At 45.0% G+C, this 14,731-nt stretch overlaps 2 protein-coding genes across 3 annotated transcripts in view; one reads left to right on the top strand and one right to left on the bottom strand.

Moving 5' to 3' along the window:
• Positions 1 to 11,050, bottom strand: part of TMEM134 (transmembrane protein 134) — a 105,138-nt gene extending 94,088 nt beyond the window's left edge. For both annotated transcript variants that reach the window (XM_082268225.1, XM_082268226.1), the window contains exon 1: positions 10,941 to 11,050. The gene's annotated coding sequence lies outside the window, so the exon portion shown is untranslated. The remainder of the gene's footprint in view (positions 1 to 10,940) is intronic.
• A 439-nt stretch (positions 11,051 to 11,489) lies between these two features.
• Positions 11,490 to 14,731, top strand: part of AIP (AHR interacting HSP90 co-chaperone) — a 55,827-nt gene continuing 52,585 nt past the window's right edge. The window contains exon 1 of the mRNA XM_082269556.1: positions 11,490 to 11,597. Within this exon, the coding sequence (XP_082125682.1) occupies positions 11,499 to 11,597 (99 nt within the window). The 5' untranslated portion in view covers positions 11,490 to 11,498. The remainder of the gene's footprint in view (positions 11,598 to 14,731) is intronic.

Here is a 14,731-nt window from a genome sequence, read left to right as displayed (position 1 = left end):
AAAGACTCCATAGCTGCCAGGTACACCCAAATTGCCCGAACCACATCCAGGGCACGCAAAGCAATTTCCTTAGGATGTTTTGGCCTGGGACACAATGTGTTCGTTCAAATGGAAATCAGAGACAACCTTTGGAAGAAACGATGGACACCACCTTATCTCTGTGAACCACAGAGTAAGGTGACTGACAGGATAACGCCACCCAATTCAGACAACCTGCATGCATAGGTGATCGCCACCAAAAAGGCCACCTTCTGGAACAACATAAGCAGAGGAATCTCCAGAAGGTTTTCAAAGGGAGGCTTCTGGAGAACTGAGAGCACCAAGTTGAGGTCCCAAAGGAGGTAACAGAGACCGCACTGGAGGAGCCAAGTGTCGAACCCCTTGAAGAAAGGTACGCACCAGAAGTGCGTGGCCAAAAGGTAGATAAAAGAAAAAAAAAAAAAAAAAGAAGGAAGAGCTCCAAGGCCGACACCTGACCCTTGATGGGACTCCAATTCCGGCTCAACCCTCCATTGAAGGAAGGTCAAGACCTGAGCTACCAAGAAAGAGCAAGTGTCAACCCCAAGAGACTCACACCAATAAATGTACACTTTCCACGTACAATGATAAATCTTCCTAGGAGGTAGACTTTCTGGCCTTCAGCAGCATTGAAATCACTGAGGCAGACAAACCCCCTATCCTTCAGCCCCTGGCTTTTAACAGCCAAGCCGTCAAAGCCAGCGACTGTAAAGCAGGATGGAAGATGGGACCTTGGGACAGCAGATCCTCCCTGAGAGGTAGTCGCCAAGGGACATCGGCAACCAGTCGCACCAGGTCGGCGTACCAAGACTGGCGAGGCCAGTGCAGTGCACTAAAATTACCGGAATCCCTTCTGCCTGGATCCTGCGCAGAATTAGGCGATACTGGCCCCACTGGGCCACCAGTGCATCTGTGGCGTCTGCCACAGGATTCCGTGACCGTGCCACAAACCTCTGCACCTTTCTGTTGAGCCGAGATGCCAACAGATCCACCTCGGGGGTGCCCCATCAGAGACACAGCTGATGAAACCCCTCCGGATGAAGAAACCATTCCCCTTGATCCAATGCCTGCAGACAGATAGTCGGCCTGCCATTTTTCTACTTTAGGAATGTGAACGGCAGAGAGGGCTGGAACGAAACATTCTGCCCACTGTAGAATGCCGGCTACCTCCAGGAGCCGTCAAGACACTTCTTGTGCCCCCCTGGTGATCGACATAAGCCACGGCCATGGCCTTGTCCAATTGAATTAGCACTGGACACCCCTAAAGACGATCCCTCCAATGATCCAGACACAGTCTGATTGCTCGGAGTTCTAAGACATTGACCGATAGTCTGAACTCTTTCAACGTCAAGAACCCCTGAGCAGAGTCCTGGCCTAGGACACCTCCCCACTGGCTGGCATTCGTGGTGACCACCGTCCAATACAAGGGGAGAAAAGATTTGCCCTGTCGAAGCACCGGAGAACGAAACCACCAGATCAGGGACCCTCTCGTTCCCCGGCTCAGCCGGATCCGATTGTCCAGAGACTGGACACTTGTCCCATTTGGCCAGAATCTCCCTTTGCAGGGACCTCGTATGCAACTGTGCAAACGGAACTGACTTGAAGGTAGAGACCATCAGGCCCAATACATGCAAGTCCCATGGGAAGACCACCAGGAGATAAAATTGCAGCATGAAATTTCTGGAGTTTGTCCAGAGGAAGGAACACTCTGGCTACAGCAGAGTCCAGAGTCAGACCCAGACAGTCCAACTTTGTAGAAGGAATCAGAGCAGACTTCTGATAATTCAGGAAAAGGAAACCCCTTAACCGCTCTGGACGGCTTGTAAGTGCCAAAGAGAACCGGTGCCTCCGTCACAGCCTCCATCTTTAAAGTCTCCCGCAGACACAAAATGAGCACCAGCACCTTTTCGTGTGCAGCTACAGGTGTAGAGGAATCATTCTCACTATCTGAGAAGTCACAGACCCAGCCAGGTAAGCCACGTCCGTGGTGGCTGAATCAGATTCAGGATTTGAGGTGACAGATGAGGCAGGGAAAGGTGGGGGGGGGGGGCACTTTTTGCTAGCCCGCCACATAAAAACCACCTCTACCCAGGACACAAAGGACTCTAGAATGTGGCGTACTTAGAATATGGGACACCCGGGGCTGCTTTACACAAAGTTATTTTCTTAAAACTGTCTTTTTATAAGAAAGAAAAAAGAAAGACAGAGAAGAAAGAGAAGAAAGACAGAGAAGAAAGAAAGAAAGAAAGACAGAGAAGAAAGAAAGAAAGAAAGACAGAGAAGAAAGAAAGAAAGAAAGACAGAGAAGAAAGAAAGAAAGAGAGAAGAAAGAAAGAAAGACAGAGAAGAAAGAAAGAAAGACAGAGAAGAAAGAAAGAAAGACAGAGAAGAAAGAAAGAAAGACAGAGAAGAAAGAAAGAAAGACAGAGAAGAAAGAAAGAAAGACGAGAAAGAGAAAGAAAGAAAGAGAAAGAAAGAAAGAGAAAGAAAGAAAGAGAAAGAAAGAAAGAAAGAAAGAAAGAGAAAGAAAGAAAGAGAAAGAAAGAAAGAGAAAGAAAGAAAGAAAGAGAAAGAAAGAAGAGAAAGAAAGAAGAGAAAGAAAGAAGAGAAAGAAAGATTGTATTACACTCAGGAACTAAATGGTTTTGCAATGCTTCCCAAACAAAGAGGAAAGAGCAGATTCCCAGGTGACTGTTAGGCCCCGTTCACATTGCAGCGACCCGACTTTGCCGGGCGACCTCATAGGTCGCGGCGCGCTGCTCGCCCCGCGACCTCGGAGTGGCCGGCACGGACTTCATAACATTGAAGTCTATGCAGGTCGCTCCGGGTTGCCCCAAAGAAGCTCCGGACCCTTTTTTTAAGTCGGAGCGACTTGTGTCGCTCCTATTAGAACGGGTCCGCAGCTTCTCTATGGAAGGCGACCTACGGTCCTAATGTCCAGAAAGTAAAAACAATGATACTTGTTCCCTCTCAGTAGCGTGGAGAAATGCCCAATACATTTAGGGTCAGTAGAAAAGTGCTCCCTTACATCAATAGTTATTCTAGCGTTTCCTTAAATTGGTGGTCAGAGGAGAAGGGTGCTTTAGACCGGGGGGGGGGGGGGGGGGGTCAGTGAGAAATTTCTTATTACATGGGTTGTCAGTGGAAATAATGACCCCGTACATTGTTGGTCAGGGGGCAGAATGCCCTTTAGGCTCCTTTCAGAAAATGGACAGCAATTCATTTCTATGGACAAACAGATGTAAACGGATGAGAATCCATTTACATCAGCATCTGTTCAATTCTGTTACATCAAAATTGATGAAGTCCATTCCGTTAAGATTCATTTTCCTAGCTAAAAGTTTTTTTCATATACTTTCATCCAGCATGAAAAACAGTATCTATGTGAACAGAATCAAACGGATGTAGACTGATGTATACTGAACTGAAGACACCGGATCCAAAAACGTTAAAAAAAAAAAAAAATTGTAGCTGAATGCATGACGCCAATGTAAAAGGGGCCTTACAATGGCGGTCAGTGATAATTGCTCAAGAACCCCCAGCAAGCTCTGGGGGAACCCTTGTTGAGAAAGGCTGCTCCATTTTTAGTTTTTGCCTGTAGAGCAGGGATCCTCAAACTACGGCCCATTAGCTGTTGCGGAACTACACAACCCATGAGGTATTGGAAAACTCTGAAATTCACAGACATGACTAGACATGATGGGAATTGTAGTTCCTGAACAACTGGAGGGCCACAGTTTGAAGACCCCTGCTGTAGAGGTTTAGAATTCTCAGCAAAACCAACAATTAACCCATTTATGCAACCTCCCTGAGTCTGAGCGGCTTCCCAATCATGTGATTGTTGTGATTGCCTTTCACAGTGGTCATGTGATCAGGAGGCTGTCTCTATTGCTCCCAATTAGAAGCCATAACTGAGGGCTGTTGAAAACAGCTTGGTCAACGTGCTGGGAGCACAAAACCTCAGACCACTGTGGATGCATACTTGTGGTGGCTGGGCATTAAAGTGATTGTAAAGTCTTTTTTTTTCTCACAAACATATTATACTTCCCTCCTCTGCAGTGGTTTTGCACAGGGCAGCCTGGACCCTACTCTTCTCGGTTCCCTGGCGGGAGCTCCCACCCCCCCCCCCCCCCCCCTCTGTTGAGTGCCCCCTTAGCAAGCAACTTACCATAGGGGCATCCAAGCTGAGCTGCAGCTCCGTGTATCCATTCAGACATGGAGCTGCCGATTGGCCCCACTCCTCTCTCTTCTGGTTGGTTAACGGAGTTTGATTTACAGGGGCCAATGGTGCCACTGCTGTGTCTCAGCCAATCAAGAGAGAGTCCTGGATGACTTTGACGCCCACTTTTCCTGCCGCCATGCAGTCAGGAAGAGGTTGAATATCTAGTCATTTTTTATGAAATCCCCCCCCCCCCCCCAAAAAAAAATGTAAAAATCAAAATGTTTTAACATTTTAGGCCAATTTGTTTTCTGCTACATATGTTTGGTAAAAAAAAAAAAAAAAAAAAATAGCAAAAAGCGTATTTTGATTGGTTTGCACAAAAGTTATTGCGTTTACTAACTAAGGGAAAGATTTATAATTTTTGTTGTTTTTTTTAACGAGTAATGGCGGCGATCTGCGATTTTTTTTGCGGGACTGCGACATTGCGGCGGACAGATCGGACCCTTGACTGACATTTTTGACACTTTTGGGGGTACCAGTGACATTACTGCAGTAATCCGTGCTATACATATGCACTGTTACTGTAAAAATGACACTGGCAGGGAAGGGGTTAACTTTATTAGAGATGCAGTGACTATGTGTGTCCCTAGGGGCGTGCTTCTAACTGTGCAGGGATGTGGCTGTGTGTGTAACAGCAGAGATCTACGATCCTACATAGCAGGACCGTATAATCTGTGCTGTTACACAAGGGAGAGTGACAGGCGGCTTTGTTTACACTAGCCGCCTGCCTTTCTCCCTCTGTAACTGACGATCGCGAGTGACCGGCGGACATCGAGTCCGCATGTCACATGCGAGGGGAGCAGAGTGAGCGAGCGGGTGCGGGAGCGCGCCTCCGGCGGCGTGCACTCGCCCCCTATTGGCTCGCAGGCGAGTGACGTACCCATACGCCACTTTGCCTGGCCGGGGCTGACCGCCGCAGTATATGTCCTTTGTTCAAATAATTATTTCCCGCACTGTATTTGGCTCCATCCATCTTCCATAAACTCTGACCAGCTTCCCTGTCCCTGCTGAAGAAAAGCATCCCCACAACATGAGGTTGCCACCACCATGTTTTATGTGTTCAGGGTGATGTGCAGTGTTCGTTTTCTGCCACACATACTGTTTTGCTTTCAGGCCATAAAATGGGATTTTTCTCTTACCATTAACCACTTAAGCCCCGGAAGATTTTACCCCCTTCCTGACCAGGGCCTATTTTGCGATTCGGCACTGCGTGACAATTGCGCGGTCGTGCGACGCTGTTCCCAAACAAAAATTGATGTCCTTTGTTTCCCACAAACAGAGCTTTCTTTTGGTGGTATTTGATCACCTGTGCGATTTTTATTTTTTGCGCTATAAACAAAAAATAGCGACAATTTTGAAAAAACAACAATATTTTTCACATTTTTTTATATGAAATTCTCAAAAAAAAAAAAAAATGTAAAAATCAACATTTAACATTTTAGGCCAATTTGTTTTCTGCTAAATATTTTTGGTAAAAAAAAAAAAAAAATTGCAATAAGCGTAATTTGATTGGTTTGCGCAAAAGTTATTGCGTTTACCAACTACGGAAAAGATTTAGGTAATTTTTATTGTTTTTTTTTTTTTTTACTAGTAATGGCGGCCATCTGTGATTTTTTTTTGCGGGACTGCGACATTGCGGCAGACAGATCGGACCCCTAACTGACATTTTAGACACTTTTGGGGGTACCAGTGACATTACTACAGTAATCAGTGCTAAAAATAGTGTAAATACTGTAAAAATGACACTGGCAGGGAAGGGGTTAACTGTACTGGTGATCAAGGGGTTAGAATCACGCCCCTAGGGATACATTTAATTGTGGAGGGGCGTGGCTTGTGAAGTAATCACAGAGACATGCAATCCTATATAGCAGGATCACATAGCCTCTGTGATTACTTCAGTGAGAATGACAGATGGCTGTGTTTACATCAGTCGTCTGTCCTTCTCTCTCAGCTGCGGGAGATTGTGAGTGGCCGGCGGCCATCAGAGCCGCCGGTCACATGCGCTGGCTCCCCAGGTAATGAGCGGGGGCGGGAGCGCGCTGCCGGCGGCACGCGCTCGCCCCCTACAGTCTCCTGAGTGAGCGACGTAGGGCTACGTTGCTTTGCCCAAAAACGGCAGAGTGCCGCAGTAAATGTACGGTGTGTGGGGCGGCGCAAGTGGCTAAGGGGGCAAATCCTTACGGTCCAGAAGTGGTTAAAAAGAGTGCTGTGCGTCTTTAGGCTCTGAATCCGGTGTGAATTCAGGCATAAATTTGGACCAGATTTGCACCTGATCGGTGTACAGGGAATGCACCGGACCCCCTGATGGGAGCTGCAGCTATCGTGTACCGAGCCTAAACTAGTAACCCGTAAAGGCTTTTAAAGTGTCGCCTATAGACAATGTTAAGGTACTGTTTGTCGCCGTTCCACAGATGTTTAAATCTTGACCTGCCTGGTATATTTACTGGACGCATCATCTTTCATATTTTACCAATAAAATTAGTATTCTAATTGCGTTTATGTGCAATAAAATTCATTTTACCGTATTTTTTTTTTCTTTAACGTTTGGGTTTCATAAACGGCTGCACAAACGTGTGATGTCAAAAAGATTGAACACCCAACGTTTTGTTCTCCAGGACCTCTGGTTGCAGAAAATATAGAATTTGTGGGGGGTTAAAAGTACTGGTGATCGACCGGTATCGTTTTTTTATTGCCTATACCGATATTTTGGTCATCGCATATCGGTATCAGCTGATATTTTCGTACATTAAAAAAAAAAAAAAAAAAATTATATATATATATACATACACAGTGGGTACGGAAAGTATTCAGACCCCCTTAAATTTTTCACTCTTTGCTATATTGCAGCCATTTGCTAAAATCATTTAAGTTCATTCTTCTTCCTCATGAATGTACACATAGCACCCCATACTGACAGAAAAACACAGAATTGTTGACATTGTTGCAGATTTATTAAAAAAGAAAAACTGAAATATCACATGGTCCTAAGTATTCAGACCCTTTGCTCAGTATTTAGTAGAAGCCCCCTTTTGATCTAATACAGCCAGGAGTCTTTTTGGGAAAGATGCAACAAGTCTTTCACACCTGGATTTGGGGATCCTCTGCCATTCCTCCTTGCAGATCCTCTCCAGTTCTGTCAGGTTGGATGGTAAACGTTGGTGGACAGCCATTTTTAGGTCTCTCCAGAGATGCTCAATTGGGTTTAAGTCAGGGCTCTGGCTGGGCCATTCAAGAACAGTCACGGAGTTATTGTGAAGCCACTCCTTCGTTATTTTAGCTGTGTGCTTAGGGTCATTGTCTTGTTGGAAGGTAAACCTTCGGCCCAGTCTGAGGTCCAGAGCACTCTGGAGAAGGTTTTTTTCCAGGATATCCCTGTACTTGGCCGCATTCATCTTTCCCTCGATTGCAACCAGTCGTCCTGTCCCTGCAGCTGAAAAACACCCCCACAGCATGATGCTGCCACCACCATGCTTCACTGTTGGGACTGTATTGGACAGGTGATGAGCAGTGCCTGGTTTTCTCCACACATACCGCTTAGAATTAAGGCCAAAAAGTTCTATTTTGGTCTCATCAGACCAGAGAATCTTATTTCTCACCATCTTGGAGTCCTTCAGGTGTTTTTTAGCAAACTCCATGCGGGCTTTCATGTGTCTTACACTGAGGAGAGGCTTCCGTCAGGCCACTCTGCCATAAAGCCCCGACTGGTGGAGGGCTGCAGTGATGGTTGACTTTCTACAACTATCTCCCATCTCCTGACTGCATCTCTGGAGCTCAGCCACAGTGATCTTTGGGTTCTTCTTTACCTCTCTCACCAAGGCTCTTCTCCCCCGATAGCTCAGTTTGGCCGGACGGCCAGCTCTAGGAAGGGTTCTGGTTGTCCCAAACGTCTTCCATTTGAGGATTATGGAGGCCACTGTGCTCTTAGGAACCTTAAGTGCAGCAGAAATCTTTTTGTAACCTTGGCCAGATCTGTGCCTTGCCACAATTCTGTCTCTGAGCTCTTCAGGCAGTTCCTTTGACCTCATGATTCTCATTTGCTCTGACATGCATTGTGATCTGGAAGGTCTTATATAGACAGGTGTGTGGCTTTCCTAATCAAGTCCAATCAGTATAATCAAACACAGCTGGACTCAAATGAAGGTGTAGAACCATCTCAAGGATGATCAGAAGAAATGGAAAGCACCTGAGTTAAATATATGAGTGTCACAGCAAAGGGTCTGAATACTTAGGACCATGTGATATTTCAGTTTTTCTTTTTTAATAAATCTGCAACAATGTCAACAATTCTGTGTTTTTCTGTCAGTATGCAGTGCTATGTGTACATTCATGAGGAAGAAGAATGAACCTAAATGATTTTAGCAAATGGCTGCAATATAACAAAGAGTGAAAAATTTAAGGGGGTCTGAATACTTTCCGTACCCACTATATATATATAGATAAGAGATAGAGATATATATATATATATCTCTATTGTTTTTTTTATATGCACTTAAAAGCATTCAAAACGCCAAGTTTGGCTGTCATTTTTTTGAATTTGGCGCCGAGTACCCAGAAGTGATGCCATGACATCACTTCCGGGTTTTTACATTGAGACCCGATTAGAGGTGAATGCGGCTTTGATCGGGTCCTCTCTTCGGCGGCCTGCAGGCTGGTTGCCCAGGAGACCCGGGCGAGCCGCGGGAGGCGACGCCCCCTTCCACTTCTTGTAATGACAGCCGACCGTCGGCTATGGACGCCGGTACCAGAGTGATGCCTCTAGCTGCAGGCATCATTCCGGTACAATCACTTTCCCGAAATATCGGCAATATCGGTGACCTCCAGTGGCCAATTCCGATATATATCGGGGAAAGTGCAGATCGGCTTTGCATCGATCCCTTGGTAGAAGTAATTTTCTAGTAAAAAAAAAATAAAAACTAAAAAATATCAAAGTTGCTACAGACAGCAAGTGGTTAACTAATCTCTATAGAGTTCAGGAAACTTGCAACATTGTTTGACTTGTCCTCCTTGGAAGTATCCACTGCAGTCCAGCCATCAGACAGTTCCAAATTAGTGGTCATGCTATCAGACAAGTTTTTTTTGTGTTGGAAATTGTAGATGGAAACATTATTTGACACAATACACCGCAGATTGTAACCTACAAAATATTTATTACACAAATGTGTCACCCCCCCCCCCCCCCTCTACCATATCTTACAATACGGGGGGATTTTACTGTGGAAATTTAAAGATACAGACACCCAAATATCACCCCTTAGGCTACAAACTCACATTTTCACAATATTTCAAAATGGATCAGACATGAAATCTCCCATTGGACCAATACGTTTACAATGCAGATGTGTCATACACACCCCCCTCTACCATATCTTACAATACGGGGGGATTTTACTGTGGAAATTTAAAGATACAGAGCCCCAAATATCACCCCTTAGGCTACAAATTGACATTTTTTCAAAAATGTTAAATGGGAGAAAAATAAAATCTCCCATTGGACCAATACGTTTACAATGCTGATGTGTCATACACACCCCCCCTCTACCATATCTTACAATACGGGGGTGTTTTACTGTGGAAATTTAAAGATACAGACACCCAAATATCACCCCTTAGTCTAAGTCTTAGTCTTTTTTTTTTGAAAAAAATGTAAATTTGTAGCCTAAGGGGTGATATTTGGGGCTCTGTATCTTTAAATATCCACAGTAAAATCCCACCGTATTGTAAGATATGGTAGAGGGGGGGGGGGTGTATGGAACATCTGCATTGTAAACGTATTGGTCCGATGGGAGATTTCATGTCTGATCCATTTTGAAATATTGCGAAAAAGTGAGTTTGTAGCCTAAGGGGTGATATTTGGGTGTCTGTATCTTTAAATTTCCACAGTAAAATCCCACCGTATTGTAAGATATGGTAGAGGGGGGGGGGGGGGGTGTATGGAACATCTGCATTGTAAACGTATTGGTCCGATGGGAGATTTCATGTCTGATCCATTTTGAAATATTGCGAAAAAGTGAGTTTGTAGCCTAAGGGGTGATATTTGGGGCTCTGTATCTTTAAATTTCCACAGTAAAATCCCCCCGTATTGTAAGATATGGTAGAGGGGGGGGGGGGGGTGTATGACACATCTGCATTGTAAACGTATTGGTCCGATGGGAGATTTCATGTCTGATCCATTTTGAAATATTGCGAAAAAGTGAGTTTGTAGCCTAAGGGGTGATATTTGGGGCTCTGTATCTTTAAATTTCCACAGTAAAATCCCCCCGTATTGTAAGATATGGTAGAGGGGGGGGGGGGGGGTGACACATTTGTGTAATAAATATTTTGTAGGTTACAATCTGCGGTGTATTGTGTCAAATAATGTTTCCGTCTACAATTTCCAACACAAAAAAAACTTGTCTGATAGCATGACCACTAATTTGGAACTGTCTGATGGCTGGACTGCAGTGAAGTATCCATAGCAATCCAATGATAGCAGGGTAGAGGATTATGTCTGGACACCCCCCCTTCCTCCATCACTGGTCACAGGAAAGTATTTGATGTCATCAGAGTAGTTTGATTAATGAAACAACCAACATGCAGTTATATAAACAAGCAGAGGAAATAACTGAACTGTCTGCACACAAACAATACAAGCCCCCCCCCCCCCGGATCCTACATAGATACATCCCCCCCTATGAAGCATAGGTAAGTACTGATCACCTACCTGTATAATCCCCTATAGTCAGGACATAAGCCCTGTGTTCTGCTTGTTCTCCCTCACTTCCAGCCTTCCATTACACAGTGATCCCAGCTCCTTCCTCTCATCTCCTCCCCCTCACTTCTCTCCTCCCCCCCAACAACAGCAAAACTTCACAAAAGAAACTTCTCTGCCTGTCACGTGACACACCCCCTCTCACTGCCCCGCCCCTCCAGTCTGGCCACCGCCCCGCCTCAGTCGCTCAGAGTGCACCTTTATATAATAACATGAGAGAGTTCTGCTTCCTTTATTACCGGCGGGGATATTTATTCCAGAGAAGTGTGATTTATTGGGTCCTGATAATAAGTGCGGAGAGGAAGCTCCCTGCAGTGCTCACATATCAGGTGTCCGAAATCTCCAACCCGCGTCACTTCCGGTCAGAGATCTCCCGCTACTGCGCATGCACCGGCGACCTGCGCTGTGTTCCGATGGGCAGATTGCGCATGCGCAGAGGCGCTGGGCACCGCTGGTGATTTGTACATGCGCAGTGGGGGTTGCTCGGGGTCTCGCTGTGACGTCAGTCGGATGAAGATGGCGGGGGTTGTGGCTCTGGGAGAGGGGATCAGAAAACGAATGATCACCCCGAGTAAGGCCGAGCTGTCACAGTATCGGGATGGCACTAAGGTGGGTGAGAGGCCGGTCTGTGCCAGTCTTCATCTCTGACTGCCGCAATCCTACCCTGACTGTTACATTGTTGTCATACGGTCCTGAGTGTCAGTGTTACATTGTTGTGATAACATCCTGAGAGGGTTGGGTTTGGGCGTTAGGTTGTTGTCATAGGAGCCTTAGTGTCAGTGTTACATTGTTGTCATAGGAGCCTTAATGTCAGTGTTACATTGTTGTCATAGGAGCCTTAGTGTCAGTGTTACATTGTTGTCATAGGAGCCTTAATGTCAGTGTTACATTGTTGTCATAGGAGCATTCGTGTCAGTGTTACATTGTTGTCATAGGAGCCTTAGTGTCAGTGTTACATTGTTGTCATAGGAGATTTTGTGTCGGTGTTACATTGTTGTCATAGGAGCCTTAGTGTCGGTGTTACATTGTTGTCATAGGAGCCTTAGTGTCAGTGTTACATTGTTGTCATAGGAGCCTTAGTGTCAGTGTTACATTGTTGTCATAGGAGATTTAGTGTCGGTGTTACATTGTTGTCATAGGAGCCTTAGTGTCAGTGTTACATTGTTGTCATAGGAGCATTAATGTCAGTGTTACATTGTTGTCATAGGAGCATTAATGTCAGTGTTACATTGTTGTCATAGGAGCCTTAATGTCAGTGTTACATTGTTGTCATAGGAGCCTTAGTGTCAGTGTTACATTGTTGTCATAGGAGCATTAGTGTCAGTGTTACATTGTTGTCATAGGAGCCTTAGTGTCAGTGTTACATTGTTGTCATAGGAGATTTTGTGTCAGTGTTACATTGTTGTCATAGGAGCCTTAGTGTCAGTGTTACATTGTTGTCATAGGAGCATTAATGTCAGTGTTACATTGTTGTCATAGGAGCCTTAATGTCAGTGTTACATTGTTGTCATAGGAGCCTTAGTGTCAGTGTTACATTGTTGTCATAGGAGCATTAGTGTCAGTGTTACATTGTTGTCATAGGAGCCTTAGTGTCAGTGTTACATTGTTGTCATAGGAGATTTTGTGTCGGTGTTACATTGTTGTCATAGGAGCCTTAGTGTCAGTGTTACATTGTTGTCATAGGAGCATTAATGTCAGTGTTACATTGTTGTCATAGGAGCATTAATGTCAGTGTTACATTGTTGTCATAGGAGCCTTAGTGTCAGTGTTACATTGTTGTCATAGGAGCCTTAGTGTCAGTGTTACATTGTTGTCATAGGAGATTTAGTGTCGGTGTTACATTGTTGTCATAGGAGCCTTAGTGTCGGTGTTACATTGTTGTCATAGGAGCATTAATGTCAGTGTTACATTGTTGTCATAGGAGCATTAATGTCAGTGTTACATTGTTGTCATAGGAGCCTTAATGTCAGTGTTACATTGTTGTCATAGGAGCCTTAGTGTCAGTGTTACATTGTTGTCATAGGAGCATTAGTGTCAGTGTTACATTGTTGTCATAGGAGCCTTAGTGTCAGTGTTACATTGTTGTCATAGGAGATTTTGTGTCGGTGTTACATTGTTGTCATAGGAGCCTTAGTGTCAGTGTTACATTGTTGTCATAGGAGCATTAATGTCAGTGTTACATTGTTGTCATAGGAGCCTTAATGTCAGTGTTACATTGTTGTCATAGGAGCCTTAGTGTCAGTGTTACATTGTTGTCATAGGAGCATTAGTGTCAGTGTTACATTGTTGTCATAGGAGCCTTAGTGTCAGTGTTACATTGTTGTCATAGGAGATTTTGTGTCGGTGTTACATTGTTGTCATAGGAGCCTTAGTGTCAGTGTTACATTGTTGTCATAGGAGCATTAATGTCAGTGTTACATTGTTGTCATAGGAGCATTAATGTCAGTGTTACATTGTTGTCATAGGAGCCTTAGTGTCAGTGTTACATTGTTGTCATAGGAGCCTAATGCCCCATACACACTATCAGATTATCTGAAGACTTACCAAAACCATATAATATGAGGTCATACCTATACACTTTCAATTTGTATGCAATCCGGCAGGCCCTTGCACTACATAGAAAAGGTGAATCTGCAGACAAAAGTCGGCAGATAATCTGCACGTGTGTATGGGGCATTAGTGTCGGTGTTACATTGTTGTCATAGGAGCCTTAGTGTCAGTGTTGCATTGTTGTCATAGGAGCCTTAGTGTCAGTGTTACATTGTTTAGGGATGCACCGAAATGAAATTCTTGGCCGAAGCCGAATAATGAAATGCTTGGCCGAAGGCCGAATACCGAACGCGGTGTTTCGCATTTTTTCCATTTATTTTGCCAATTTTTAGGGGGCACTCTGATGGGCAAAACAAAACATTTAAATCAGCGTTGCTCTTAACATAAAATATGCCCATCAGAGTGCCCCCTAACATAAAATATGCCCATCAGCATGTCCCTTAGCATAAAATAAGGGGCACGCTGATGGCCACATTTTATGTCAAGGGAGCACTCTGTTGGGCACATTTTTTTTCTTTTTTTTTTTTTAAGGGGCACTTTATAGGGCACTCTAATGTAATGAGCATGGCAAGTGGCAACAACATATGGCAGTCTGCACACTAATGCTTGTGCAGCTGCCAGCTACCGTATTCTCCCCCAAATGTGCTCAGCTCCACATCACATACCTGAACTGCAGCCAGAGCCAAAAGCCGCGAACAGGGGGGGCGGGGCGTGGACCTAGTGTGAAGGAGCCGCAGTCAGGAGCAGGGGGTGGGACACGCGCGTGACGTCACACTCCCTACTCGTGGCCGGACAGGACACCGGTGGCGTGTGAGAAGGGAGCCGCGAGCCGCAATGAGGAAGGTGAGCGGTCAGGGCGGAAGCTGACATTGTTCGGCTCCAAATTATTCGGCTTGACTTATTCGGCCGAACGCCGAAAGTGCTATTTTCTCTATTTTCGGCCGAATAATGTTCGGCCGCCGAATATTCGGTGCATCCCTAACATTGTTGTCATAGGAGCCTTAGTGTCAGTGTTACATTGTTGTCATAGGAGCCTTAGTGTCGGTGTTACATTGTTGTCATAGGAGCCTTAGTGTCGGTGTTACATTGTTGTCATAGGAGACAGTGTCTGTGTTACATTGTTGTCATAGGAGACAGTGTCCGTGTTACATTGTTGTCATACGGTCCTGAGTGTCAGTGTTACATTGTTGTTC

The sequence above is a fragment of the Pelophylax lessonae genome (genome assembly GCF_965119305.1).
Source record: "Pelophylax lessonae genome assembly, chromosome: 9".
NCBI classification, from domain to species: Eukaryota; Metazoa; Chordata; class Amphibia; order Anura; family Ranidae; genus Pelophylax; species Pelophylax lessonae.
This window is presented reverse-complemented; position numbering and strand designations above follow the sequence as displayed.